Source organism: Aulonocara sp. 'chitande type north' Nkhata Bay, linkage group LG7 (genome assembly GCF_057382095.1).
Source record: "Aulonocara sp. 'chitande type north' Nkhata Bay isolate Kocher_YH1m ecotype deep benthic linkage group LG7, A_spYH_male_GT1.1, whole genome shotgun sequence".
NCBI lineage: Eukaryota > Metazoa > Chordata > Actinopteri > Cichliformes > Cichlidae > Aulonocara > Aulonocara sp. 'chitande type north' Nkhata Bay.
The window spans coordinates 33,540,692-33,553,541 of record NC_141350.1 but is presented as its reverse complement, the minus strand read 5'-3'; the positions used below and the strand labels follow the sequence as shown (position 1 = coordinate 33,553,541).

At 35.8% G+C, this 12,850-nt stretch overlaps 1 protein-coding gene and 1 long non-coding RNA gene across 8 annotated transcripts in view; both read left to right on the top strand.

Annotated features, from left to right (window-relative positions):
• sh3bp2 (SH3-domain binding protein 2) overlaps window positions 1–2,665 on the top strand; it is a 33,207-nt gene extending 30,542 nt beyond the window's left edge. For 2 of the 5 annotated variants that reach the window (XM_086300120.1, XM_086300119.1), the window contains 4 exons: window positions 203–258; window positions 534–609; window positions 963–1,022; window positions 1,131–2,661. In XM_086300120.1, the coding sequence (XP_086156246.1) occupies window positions 203–258; window positions 534–609; window positions 963–1,022; window positions 1,131–1,259 (321 nt within the window). In that variant the 3' untranslated portion in view covers window positions 1,260–2,661. Of the gene's footprint in view, window positions 1–202; window positions 259–533; window positions 610–962; window positions 1,023–1,130 lie in introns of all 5 variants that reach the window. The other 3 variants (XM_086300118.1, XM_086300116.1, XM_086300117.1) reach the window with 3 other exon arrangements.
• A 5,128-nt stretch (window positions 2,666–7,793) lies between these two features.
• On the top strand, window positions 7,794–10,633 carry LOC147325555 (uncharacterized). Of its 3 annotated transcripts, none has more exons than XR_015130338.1 (5): window positions 7,794–8,130; window positions 8,830–8,895; window positions 9,246–9,401; window positions 9,854–9,946; window positions 10,244–10,633. It is a non-coding gene; the product is annotated as an uncharacterized LOC147325555 (long non-coding RNA). The 3 variants fall into 3 exon arrangements; XR_015130339.1 differs by lacking the exon at window positions 7,794–8,130 and adding an exon at window positions 8,262–8,286; XR_015130337.1 differs by lacking the exon at window positions 7,794–8,130 and having other exon boundaries at window positions 8,203–8,895.
• Window positions 10,634–12,850: the final 2,217 nt, after the last annotated feature.

The window sequence follows — 12,850 nt, the reverse complement described above, 5'->3', positions numbered from 1 at the left end:
AGCCATGCTTTGTTACAGGCAGTGCCAGGCCGACATGCTTATGATCTAAATTGTAGTATCTTTATGTGACCTGTGTAGTTATTATAACACACAATTTTGTTCTTTATGTTTCACTGCTGTATATCTGAGCAGAGATCTCAGCCTTGTGAGAGCCTAGTATCAGTAATGAATTGAGTTTAATCAGTTGTTTCTGTATCTGCAGGTCCAGCTGCCAGACTCTGTGTTCATTGATTCGAATGAAACCAGCTTCGTAGAAAAGTACGTATCTCACCTTTAGTTTTTACATTTAGCTGGAAGCTGAAACGGTTCTTCAGTAAACTAAGCAGTGCTGCTTTTTGTTTTTTCTGCCCTGTAGTGGCAAAACAGTGCATTTCTTTCTGCGTGTGTTTTTCTTTCTATGAGCCTCACTTCAGTTTTAACTGAACTACTACTACTTATTTAAGTGCTAAATTTAAAGTGACTTTTAACATGGGGCAGTTGCTTTATGTTTTCCTCTGATAACTCATAACCGGTGATCATTTTTCTGTTTGTAGGTTATTCAAAGAGAGTCCAACTCCTCCACAAGATGGACTGTACGCCATCAGAAAATCAGGAACCAAAACAACAAAGGTAAAAATAAATTTTAAAAAAATAGTTTCCAGTACAGCATAATGGAAATTTGTGTTACTGATAGATACTTAACATTAAGTAACTCTGAAGCTCTGAAAGCTAATGATTATGATTGCCATATATGAAATATCTTTTGTCATTCTGGGCTGAAAAATCTATCTCGCTGCTGTAAAAGGTTTAATAATAATTGTAAACAGTAACAGTCAATATGATCTAATCAATAAATGTGTCCATTTTCTGAATACTTCATTTTTATTTTTTACAGTTTGTGGGTAGACAGTATTATTTTAATAATAATAAAAGAGCTTCTGATATTTAGGCCTAAATAAAATCATTTTTGGTGTGTTATCCAGGTGCTGGTGGTGTGGGACATCAGTATAGGCAAAGCCAGAAACTACAGACTGTTTGAAGAGGTAAGAAACCTGCTGTTGTATTTTAGCTGTATGGTATAAGTGCCTATTATGTTTTGTAAGTAAGTTACAGGTCAGACTAATAAAGCTTCCTGTTGGGTGTTTTAGCAGGGTGACTGTATATTTCTGGAAGCTGATTTGACCTTCCCCAATCTGTCTACACTGATCGAACACTACCACTACCGACCTCTTCCTCACCACGGCTCACTGTGTCTCCAGAAGCCCTACACAAAGACGTGAGCACTTTCACAGGCGGCTTACTGAACTGTAACTGAAACCAGAGGACACCAAAGCAGCTGAAATCAGTGCAGAAGACTGTGCACTGGACTGCACCTTAAACATGGAGAAAACTATACAAACTAGACTCTCACCTTGACAAATCTACACTCAGTGAGATATTTCCATCATGGAAAACTTTCTAAAAAAAAATCTACCAAACTCTCTAAGGGATCAAGCATCTGTAAAAGGAAATCAGAAATCTGCTGCAAATTCCTGATGTTTCATGTAAAGTGAGCAATGGTTGTGATGTGTTTTGGCCACAAAGGGGCGCTGTGACACCAAATGCTAGCATTAAAAAACATTGATGTTTCTGCGTTGGCCTAGCAATGGTCTAACAAACTGCCTAGATTGTCCTCTCCCTCATGCCCTGTGACAGCTGGGATAGGCTCCAGCACTCCAGCGCATAGATAAAGGGAAATGGATGGATGGTTTACAAGTTTTGAAAATGATATAAAGTATAGCTTTAATATTGAGCTTAAATGGATGAGAGCAAGAAGAACTTTAATGATGCCAGCACAGAAGTTGAATAGTATTAAAAAAGTAATTCAGATAATTATTACATATAATTAATTAAGTTTAATTTTACAAATACATTCTTATGATTCTCAGTGACCATCTGTGCTCCTCATACCAACCAGAACACATCATCAGATATACATATTAGTATCGATCTCATAAGGATTAACATAATTTAATTTGTGAGACTAAAAACGATGATGATGGAAACAATTCTTCAGATTTAAATGATATTCAGTCGTTCTTAAAGTTGGTCCAAAAGTAAACATTCAGTTCCTTTAATGCTGATAACTTGATTGGTTTGAATAGATTTCTGACTACCTGGAGGTACTGAGGTGTAAACGTGGATACTGGGACAGGCTTGCTGTCCTTTATCTTCAAAAAGACTCCCATCTGTCCACTTTGTCCCAAATGTGTCGTCCCAACCAGATGCAGCTAACTGATGCTCAAATGTCAAAATCATAGCAAACTATCAGCTTCATCTTTGTGCCATTTGCAGGCAAACTTTTTCCTCTGGGTGCAACGTCCAAAACTAGTGGCTGCGATGTATGCTTATCCGTGAGAACTGAATTAACATTAGAAAAAGTAGAAATGTTTTCTTGTTTCTTCTTTCAGAAATGAAAAACGACATACGACACTGTCGATAAAAAAAAACTCATTTATTTACAAAAACAAACTGATGTAATTGACTTTTTTGTGTATTTGTGTGTTCTGTTTGTACAGCACTATAAAATGTTCCTTTATATTTATATGTAAATGTTATTATAATTTGTAAAAAAAAAAGCGTATCTAAACTGTAAATATTCTGTTTTTTTACTTAAATATATTATTAGAGATTATTATAAAAGAAAACTTGGAGTGTCTCGTTCATAACACACAGCAACAGTGGTTAGATCCTGAATACATCACTAGTAGTTTATCCAGCTGTTCTCAAATACACTCACTTGCTTTATTAACTGAACTGTCTGATTCTCCCATTCTATCACATGCCAAAGGTGCTCTACTGATCTGAGATCTGGTGACTGGGGAGGTCAACCTTATATACTGGAACACTCCCAGTACATCAGCAGTTTCTCATTTTCTCAAACCACTCAGCCATGTCACATTTAAAGTGACTTAAATCTCCTCTCTTCCCCATCCTGATGCTCGGTGTGAACTTCAGCAGGTTGTCTTCCATTGGCTTGTTGCCATGTAATTGGCTTGAATTTATCTGTTTAGATCATATAGTTGCTTCAGGAAGCATTCAGACCCCTTTGTTAAGACTTTATATCAACGGTGTGAAAGTCACTAGGTACAGCCCAATTTGATTGTTAGTCAGTATGAACCGTTGCCTAATAACCTTTAAAAAGATACTGCCAAATCGTCCCCGTTTGTTTCACTGTAAAGATGTTTAACTACATACAAATCCCTGAGATGTCTTAAGAAAGTGAAGTGCAGTTTCGACAATATGTCTCATGTCTCTATGTTATACTGAAATGTTTCGTTAATCTAAAGCAGTGGTTCCCAAAGTGTGGCCTGGGGGCCCCTAGTGGACTACAAAAGTACTGCAGGTGGGCCTCAATAATAACAGCAATTCATTTATTTATATATAGAGAAAAAAGTGAATTAAAATGGTAACTGGGGTTGGTTAGTTTTTGATATTTGTCATTTGTCTGGCCTAAATTTACTGCTCTGTATTGAGGTTTTTGTCTCAGTGACAGGTGGGTCACACATTGGCCTTAACACTTTGCATATGACTGGGTAGCAACTGGATAACCAACAAACTGTGATTTTTATGGCTTTTAAATAAAGTTTTCAAGCACTCTTGACTTTGGGAAAGGATCTAAAGAAACCTGCCAGCACAGCTATTTGGGCTTACATTTGACAATATTGTAAAATTGACCAAAATAAATAAATAAATAGTTTTTCTGGACAGTTTTTACATTCTCCAAAGCAATCAGACAGGGTGGATTGAGCCATGGTTCCTGCATCCAGGCCTTATGTTTGACACCCCTGCCTTACATGGATAAAACAAGTATTTCTTATCTACACTGTAGATAAAAAATACTAAACTTTCAAACAGAACTGTTTGAAAGTTTAATAAAAAGCCAAAACTTAGATCTCTCATTCACAAAAGTACGCACATTCTTTGGGCAGCACATATAGCTTTTGGTCATCCTGACCACGTGAAGGTCTCACACATGTGGATTCAGGCAGTTTTTTTCATCCCTTTTCACAGATCCTTTCAAGCTCTATTAGATTGAATGGGAAGCCTCTTTGAACTGCTGTCTTCAGGCCTCACCACAGATATAAAATGAGGTGTAAGGCTGGGCTTTCGCTGGATTTTTCAAGGGCAAGGAGTGACTTGTCCTGGCTGTGTGCTTTGGTTTGTTTTCCTGAGATGTGAATCAGTCTTTACATACTGTATATACATATATGAATATGCATTCAGATTTTATTTGAATGCAGTCTCTTTTTTCTCATATATTCTCATTTTATTAATCACGATAACCTTTATAAACTGTTAACAAACTGTTTTTTCTGTTTCCGTTACATGTGGTAATCATTTGGGTTTAGTGGGGAAGCATCTATCAGCTGGTACATCTCTTTTTTAATTACAAATTTCTTGTGAGATCCCCAATTAACTGACAAAAACACTGAAAAAACTCTCCTTAGAGAATCACCTTCTGTCTCTTCACACACCTATCACAAGTTTGTCATCTTCAGTGTAGCTGCATTTCCCTTTATGTGAGGTACTTTTCATCGTATACCACAAAACCTTGTGCAGCTTGTGACTATATGATGACTTGCAGATTTCCACCTTGGGTTTAGCACAGGCAACAACAAAAAAAACCCTGACATATTAATCTGCAGGTGACCCACGATGACAGCCTTTCTTTACAGCCATTCAGCAAATGCTACAAGCAAAGAAAAGTGAATACACAAATTCACATAAATTCTCAGAACAATAAAAGAGCACTTCATTAAAGATTAAAGAAAAATCAGAGCAATTTAGCTCACAGGTGATGAGGGCAGGCTAGATAATCACAGAGGACGGAAACAAAATCTCAAAGTAAAACCAAATTCAGGCACATGAAAAAAGTAATCTTTCAACAACAGCAACAAAAAACCCAAAAGGCAAACATCAACACTAAACGAGTTGATAAGAAAGATAATGTTTATTCCTTTTATTTAAATGACTTCTGGATACAACCCAGGTAGAGAAGATCTTCTTTTGACATTCTTCCATGCAGCGCTGTGTACACTGCCAAACACAGTGACACAGCGTTCCTTTGGCTTCTTTGCGTTAAGCTCATACGTTTGGTATATTTTTATTATATGGCACGAGTTACAAATGTTACACGATACACATTAACCAGTTATATTGTGTTAATCTGAGGCTTGTATTCACTTTCTGAGCCTGCACACCCCTCTGATTTCCTATCCTTTGTTGAGATTTTCAGTTTCCAGATCTTTGGTTTATATATTTAGCTTATAGTGATGAGATCAGTCATTACGGTGTGCCATTAGATCACAGCACAAACTCCCTTTCTCTTCTCTACCTCTTTCTCGGAAGGCTTGGTAGAGAAAATCTAAATCCTAAAGAGAGTCTGCAGCTTTTTGCTTTCTCACAGAGATAAAGACATTCCCCCTTTGGTAACAAACATCTTCAGAAACCTGGCCCAGATCTGACCATGATTAAATATCTGCTTTCAGCCAGTGGTGAGCTCTCACAGCTTCCTGGGGAGATGAGGATAAAGCTATTTGGTCTGAGGAAGCACTGATATCTGTAGGCTGTGTGTATCGCTCTGGTTAAGAAATGCAATTTCTCTGCTGGATTTGAACAAACAGAACAGGGTCATATTTTTTACATGATGAGATTAAAATGTAAAAAATAAAAGCCTCCTGGGCTCGGGTTTGAAAAAGTGTGTGAAGCTGCCTAACTTTTTTTTTTTAATTTCTTCTGTGTAACCAAAGCTGTTCTGTCACTTCACATTTCTCTTTGTGCTCCTGCTTTAACTCGCACTCCAGGAAAGCAGACATATCCAAAAAAGGCAAAAAAGCGACATAATCCAGAAAAATTCTAAGACTGAAACTGATGTACTAACGTTTTTAGATGTTAATTTATCAATAAAATGACTTAAATGAAAAAATCCAGTCATTTACTGTATAGATTCAGGTTTGGCAGTTAATTTTGCCGTGGGAAAACATGAGTATATTGTATTAAATCACAAAAACAGTTGCCCCTTTATATTGTAGGGCAAAAACCCTAAAACAAAAGAGGGAAAACTCCAAAAATAAAAGGTAAAAAATTTTGCGTAAGCACTTGGTGACAGTGGGAAGGAAAAACACAATTTAAACAGGAAGAAACCTCTAGCAGAACCAGGCTCTGAAAGGATATGAGTTGAAGTCAGATATCTCTTTGTAGCTGCCATGTTGCTCAAGGAGTCTATATAAAATTCCTAATTTCTTTCCTGCTTTTTAATGCTCAAATGAAATAAATGACAAACTAAGTAACAGGGACTGATGCCCCACATGTGAGCAGTTTAGCCATAATTTGTCTTATGATCAAATTTGACAGCCTTCATCACTACCCTGCTAACACACCAGAAACAGTCATGGAAAAATGATTTGAACCCCTGCAGACTTTGTAATTTTGCCCACTAACAAGGAAATGATCAGTCTATAATTTCAGTGGTAGGTTTATTTGAACAGTGAGAGGCAGAACAATAACAAAAAAGTCCCCAAAAAAGCATTTCAAAAAACTTATATATGAATTTGCATTTTCATGAAGGTAATAAGTATTTGATCACCTATCGATCAGATTTCTGGCTTACAGTTAATGAGTTTAAAAGGCTCCTAATGTCAGCTCGTTACCTGCTAATATTTTGTGCATTAAAAATATTTTTAGGACTTACCTATGTTTAATGCAGGCTGCATTATTTCACTGGGTAAATGTATTTTTTCAACTGAAGCTTGAGTTTTTGGATTTGGGTTTTGGAGGTGTGCGTTAAAGATTTCGTGGACTGGGGCCTTCCATGTTCCTGCAGACACCTCAGATGTTGTTGTCAGCAGGTTACATGTATAAAACATATTTCTCCGGTAGAGAATCTGTATCACACTTACAGCACACTGAAAATAAAAAGAGTCATCCAACTCTCTACGGCATGACTTTCATTTTTTTGAAGAAAAAAATAATTCATCCTACTTTTAGGGAGCCTAGAAGTGCCTTTTAATATTTACATCATCAAATTCCAAGGGTATGCATGTATGCATGAGCTAGTCTGCTTGTGTAATTGATTGGATATGTTTTTGTGTGTTTGATAACTGTTCTGTGGGGAACAGATGCTGATGAATGTGAAACAGAGTTTGGGGTCTTCTAGTCAGTCATAATCATCCAGTGAGACATTCAGGCACACAACAGTGACCCTTAATTGACTCCTGACCTCCTACTGTAAGTGCTCCTCAAACATCATTTTGAGATCCACTCCTCCTCACTCTCGCTCTCACCAAGTTCACATCCTCATTGTCAGATGAACATCCCCCTTTTTTCCTGCCATGAAAAGATTTTATGTCCAAACATGCAGTAACATGAAAGTTACATGTTCATGTTACTGCATGTTTTGAGTGCTAATATATTCCTGTTTCAGAAGAGTTAAGAAAACTCCTTTAACATTTTTGCCCTAGAAAATTGATCTTTCAGTAAGTTAATAAAGTCCAAATCTATCTTTAAATATCAAATGTCAAATATACTTTAGACTTTAGCACTGAGACTTTTATTTTAAACTCAAATTATCGTACTAACCTATTAATCTCAAACCTTTCTGTGAAAAAAAAGGATAAAAATGTGAAAACCAACAATAACATGTCAGATATGAAATCGGTACGCACTTCTATATATGTACACAAGTGTAAATATTACCCATCTTACATGTTTGGATTCTTCAAACATGGAGATGAGGTCACATCCTGTTGCTTGTGCACTCAAAAAAATGAATGAGGTGGATTGTTCAGTGTATATTAATTATTTATTTTCATTTTACTTAAAATATATGTTTTTGTTAAGTTAACATATGTTTTTCTAATCAAGTCTACGTAATTGTGTCTATTATTCAACGTACATAATACTAATGTGTTACTTGATCGCATAACATTTAAGTTAAGTCAATTAGGATCGATATACCTTGTATATCCACAAGGTGGCAGTAATGCAAAAACAGTTGTAATGAAACCGCGCAGAACAAGAAGGTTTCACGGCTTGTGCCTGCTCATGCGCAAGACTTCAAATTTAACTGAAAAAGGCTGTTTTGGCGCCAAGCTGCTGTTTCTTTGAGAGGTAAGACCACTTTTTTCTTTGGCTATGTTGTGTAGTATCTATATGTCCAGCATGGTTATATTTTACGTTTGTCTTACAAGACATGTTATATCGTTTGCGTGTGCTTGTTTTACATTAGTTTTACTGGGTCCTGGACATGCTTATTTTGTGGACTGTGTAAGAAACATTTTTATTGTTTTTTGTTTTATTAAGGGATTAGCTACAGGGGTTCATGGGGTTATTCTTTCAAGGGGTTATTTTTCCATTTGCTTTCTTGGGATTCCTTTTCTGTAATCCGAGAGTCGGAAATATCGAATAGGATAGCAAGGATAGCATAAAGTGACATTTAAAATCCAAAAAGTGAAGGGCGAAAGCCACTGTGACACCATTGCTCTGCTCTATCAGTAATCTGTATTATGTAAAAATGGTCTGTAAATACAGCATGTTTCCTAGCGGAGTTATACATATCAATGTAGTTATAAATTACAGTTTGTGAAAGTACACACTTAATTTTTTTAATAAAATTATTCAAGACATATGAGTGGACAGACAATGGAGGTCGACAGACCTGGTGATAATTGCTTCTATAGAAAGTTAGCACATGGCAGTGTCAATCTCTTGCTTTTCTTCTGAGTAGTATTTTATTTAGTTGTAATTCAAACAATAATTTGCTTCTTGAAATTAAGTAATGAATTTCTTGTTTTACTTTATAAATCTCAGATCCTGCCTTTACCTGCTCCCTCCTATACTGATGTGGTGTATGTGGTATTGCTGAGCTTGTATGTGGTATGTGAACTGTTATACTTTTAAAAACAAAACTGTTTTATAAGTTAAGTTTTCTTTTGTGACCCATCCCATGCCCCTGTTATTTCTTCTCCACATCTGAACCATGGTAAAGGTTGCAGTTCAAGGGCCTGAGGCATGAAATTCTTTTCAGATCAGCTGTGATCAATATTTTTTGGAACTTGATAAATAACAATAAAAGCTGTAATGGCTCCATTAGCATTTTGTGTAAATGTTTGTGTTAAAATTATAGCTTTAATGAGGTCTTTCTACATTAGTTTTAGTTTGTATATGTGTACATATAGTATGTATATTTACAGTACAGTATGTTGTGTTTGTTGACATATTTTCAGGTGGAAGCAGAATATGTGAGGATTACTACTGCTGCACATGTTCCAAGGCTTTTTACACAACTTGACCAATACACTGACCAGCTCATAAAAGTCTTCAAGAAAAAAGGAGGCGTTGCAGGGAAGAAAATTAGACAAACTTTGGCCCCAGCCACACAGGTGCATTATTCTGTTGGTAGCAAAATATTATGGCTAATAAGATCATTTTCAAATTTAAACAGCTAGTGTATGGTAGCTGCACAGTGCACTTACATTTATATTAAGCAAGACAAAGTTTGGTACTCAAAACGTTGGAAAATTTAAATTACCTAAACATATGTAAAATCTGATCCCTTGATTTAGGTTAAACCAGAAGTGAATGTTTTTATGTTATGTTTTGAATGCAAAAAAGATGATGTATTAGTTTGTCTTTACCTCCATTATGGACATATATAATGTGGTGGAAACCCTGCCCAACAGGTTAACTATTCATGTCCATGTGATGATTAGTTGGTCTTGTGTACATGTCTATCTGTGCAGTGGATATGTCATTCATTTTGCGTATAATGTGAGTTTCTGTCATCCTAAAGTATATCTGTTTTCTCTTCCTGTATCTCTGCTACTCTCTACAGAAGGAAACCATTGAAAAGGGGAGGGAGTGTGTCCTCAGGGCACTACCTTTTTACCTGAATGAAGACCCAAGCATCCTCTTCAAAGAATAATTGGTTGGTAATTTTAGTTTAGTTTTTTATCTGTATTAAACCAAATTTTGAATAACTAATGTTGTTGCATGTTGTAATGTTGTTGTTGTTGTAATTTGCATGGAACCTGTTTAAATGTTTTGGGAAATCTTCTTGTATACCCAAACTATTTCTATTTATCGTTGAATCTGTAGTCTAAAATAGTGGCGCACTGGGGTGCATGTTCCTAATATTGTGTTTACGTCATTAAAGGGTAGCTTTGGCCCTTTTTCTTTCTTTTTTTAAAACTGGATGCCATTTTTCTATGTTTTTGTGTCTAAGCTACAGCTGTTCAGAGGGAGCTGGAACAAATTACCCTTGCTATCTTTACCATCGAAAGAGCTGATGCCAGCACTCCTCCAGCCGATGTGGGTATAACCATCTAGTGTGTCCTGCATGACCTGGAAGACCTGGCCTCTGCATGTGCACTCTTAATGGGTGGGATATATGCACTGAATCTCAGTTAACCTCAAGACTGAAAGCTAAGAGACAATCAAAAGTATTGAGATTTAAAGGATTTAATTGAGAGATGATACTGCACCAGAAATGTTGAAGGGTGGTGTGTATATTAGCGTTCAAGGCATATTGTTATGAGGTGGAAATATGTTCATATTCAGTTTGTGTTACATTGTGTGCATTGTAAAGGTAATTGCAATACATACTAAAAATAAGGGTAAGTTAGGAGGTTGATCTGATATCCTCGTGTTGGTGTTGTTCCCAGATCATCATACTAAATGTTGTTCCAGGATCAACATTGCAAGTGACCAATCAGAATGTTGTGACGTCATACTTTTGCGACTTCGGGAAAAACCGGCGTAAAACAAAAAACTGTACTTAAGCTGCGTGAAACCGCCTCTGTCCGCCGATCAACTGACCCTAACCCTAACCGTAACCCTTTAATAAACAGTAAGCAGAATTGATATTGTCCTTGCAACATTGGAATTTCATAAATGCACGAATGGCTTGGCGCGCAAAAGAATAACGTCACAACAATGTGATTGTTCACTTGCAATGTTGAACCTGGAACAACATTTTCATGATGGTCTGGGAACAACACCAACACGAGGATATCAAATCATCCAAGTTGGGAATGCAGGATGAATGTATATTTTGTGGACTTTTAAAGACGAACAATTGTTTCCATGTTAAAATGTTTACATCTGAAGTTTTTTGCCCAAACACTGGTAAAATAAATGTTGACAGTGGCAAGTGTTAAGTGGTTACTGCTGTGCTGTTGCAAAAAAACTGAACGCTGACAAGCTGTTTTATTGTTAGACCATAATGTTGGCATGTTTTGTTAAAGTTTTATTTGGGATGGTGATGTAATTTTCTTTGATTGCTAATATCAGTGGACTATTTATTATTATTATTATTATTATTGTTGTTGTTGTTGTTGTTGTTGTTGTTGTTACATAATTTTTTTTTTAAATTGTGGCTGTTGAGGTGGACACTTCACTTTGCATTGTTAAAGGAAAGCACTTCATTGGCATTGTGTTACTGGACTGACCCTAAGCAATCATTGCAAATAGCAACTTTGCTATCCATTTTAGACACTAAAAGAAAAAAACACTCACAGACCTTACTAGCATCACATGTGCATAACTCAAGTGTCATCTTATTAATGTGTTATGTGATCTTCAATGCGTTTTTTTTTTTCTTCTATTTCTGGTAGATACAGACATTTAATTTAAAGTCTTGATGTTGCATCTGTCTACATACTGTTAATTACTAACCCTAATGAGCTGTTGTGTTTTATTTTGGACTGGGTTTACACAAATGCTCACTGAATGTGTTGGCAATAAAATAAATTTAAAAAAATAAGTTGGATGTACTTAATTCATTTGTGTGGAACCTGTTGACAAAATAGATTTAGGTAAAACTAATTAATAAAGCACAAGGTGGCTGAAAATATAATATTTGAATTAATCTAACTTAAATTTAACATTTTACTGCCACAAATAAGAAATGTGTTGAAGTAACTAATCTTAACTATCTAACCTGTAAATATATCATCTATGTTCATACAACATAACTTGATTTAGTTAGTTTTAAATATGTCTTGTTAATCTAAAGTAGTTTTTTTAAATTAGATGAACTAAAGATTTTTGCTTTAAACTAACATAATTCAATTTCGTGGAACCTGTTGACAAAATAATTTTAATTAAAGTCAACGTTTCATTTTTTTGAGTGTGTGTGTACTTTGTTCACTGCATGGCTCATTTTCAACATGAAAGTGTGACTAATGCCAAAATCACGACGACATCAGTAAGTTATCTGTTTACTTTCAGGCAGTTATGATTACAGTCACTATTAGAATAAAATAAATACGTCTATGGTTAATGTCTAACAGTTCCTTGTGCATCTGTCCATGTACACTGGTTTATATGCATGGTTAGAGATATTTAGAAGATTGTTTAGTTAGTTGGGCCAGACTTTCTTGTGAAATGGGATTCTTAGGATAACACATTTTTAAAAAAAAAAAAAAGTACATAGTACAACTCAGTTTTATTTCAGAATATGCAGCCAATCTTTCCATCTGACACTACTGATTATATCCTATAAATATGGGCTAAAGAAAGCATTTGTTATCTTACTGATGCTGACATATTTTTTTCACCTGCGGGGTTTTTTACACAGGATAAATGGCTGGAGTGTACTGATTTCTTTTGGCCACCAGGAAGTGATTTTAGCTTACTAAGCTATCTGATGCTTGACACAGACATATCCTCATCATGGATTTGATTTGGACCTCATTTTGCTTTCAGGACTCCCTTAATTATTCATGGCATAGATTCAACAAGATGCTAGAAGCATTCCTCAGATATTTTGGTTTATTTCGATATGACAGCATCACGCAGTTACTGCAGATTTGTCACATTCATGATGTGG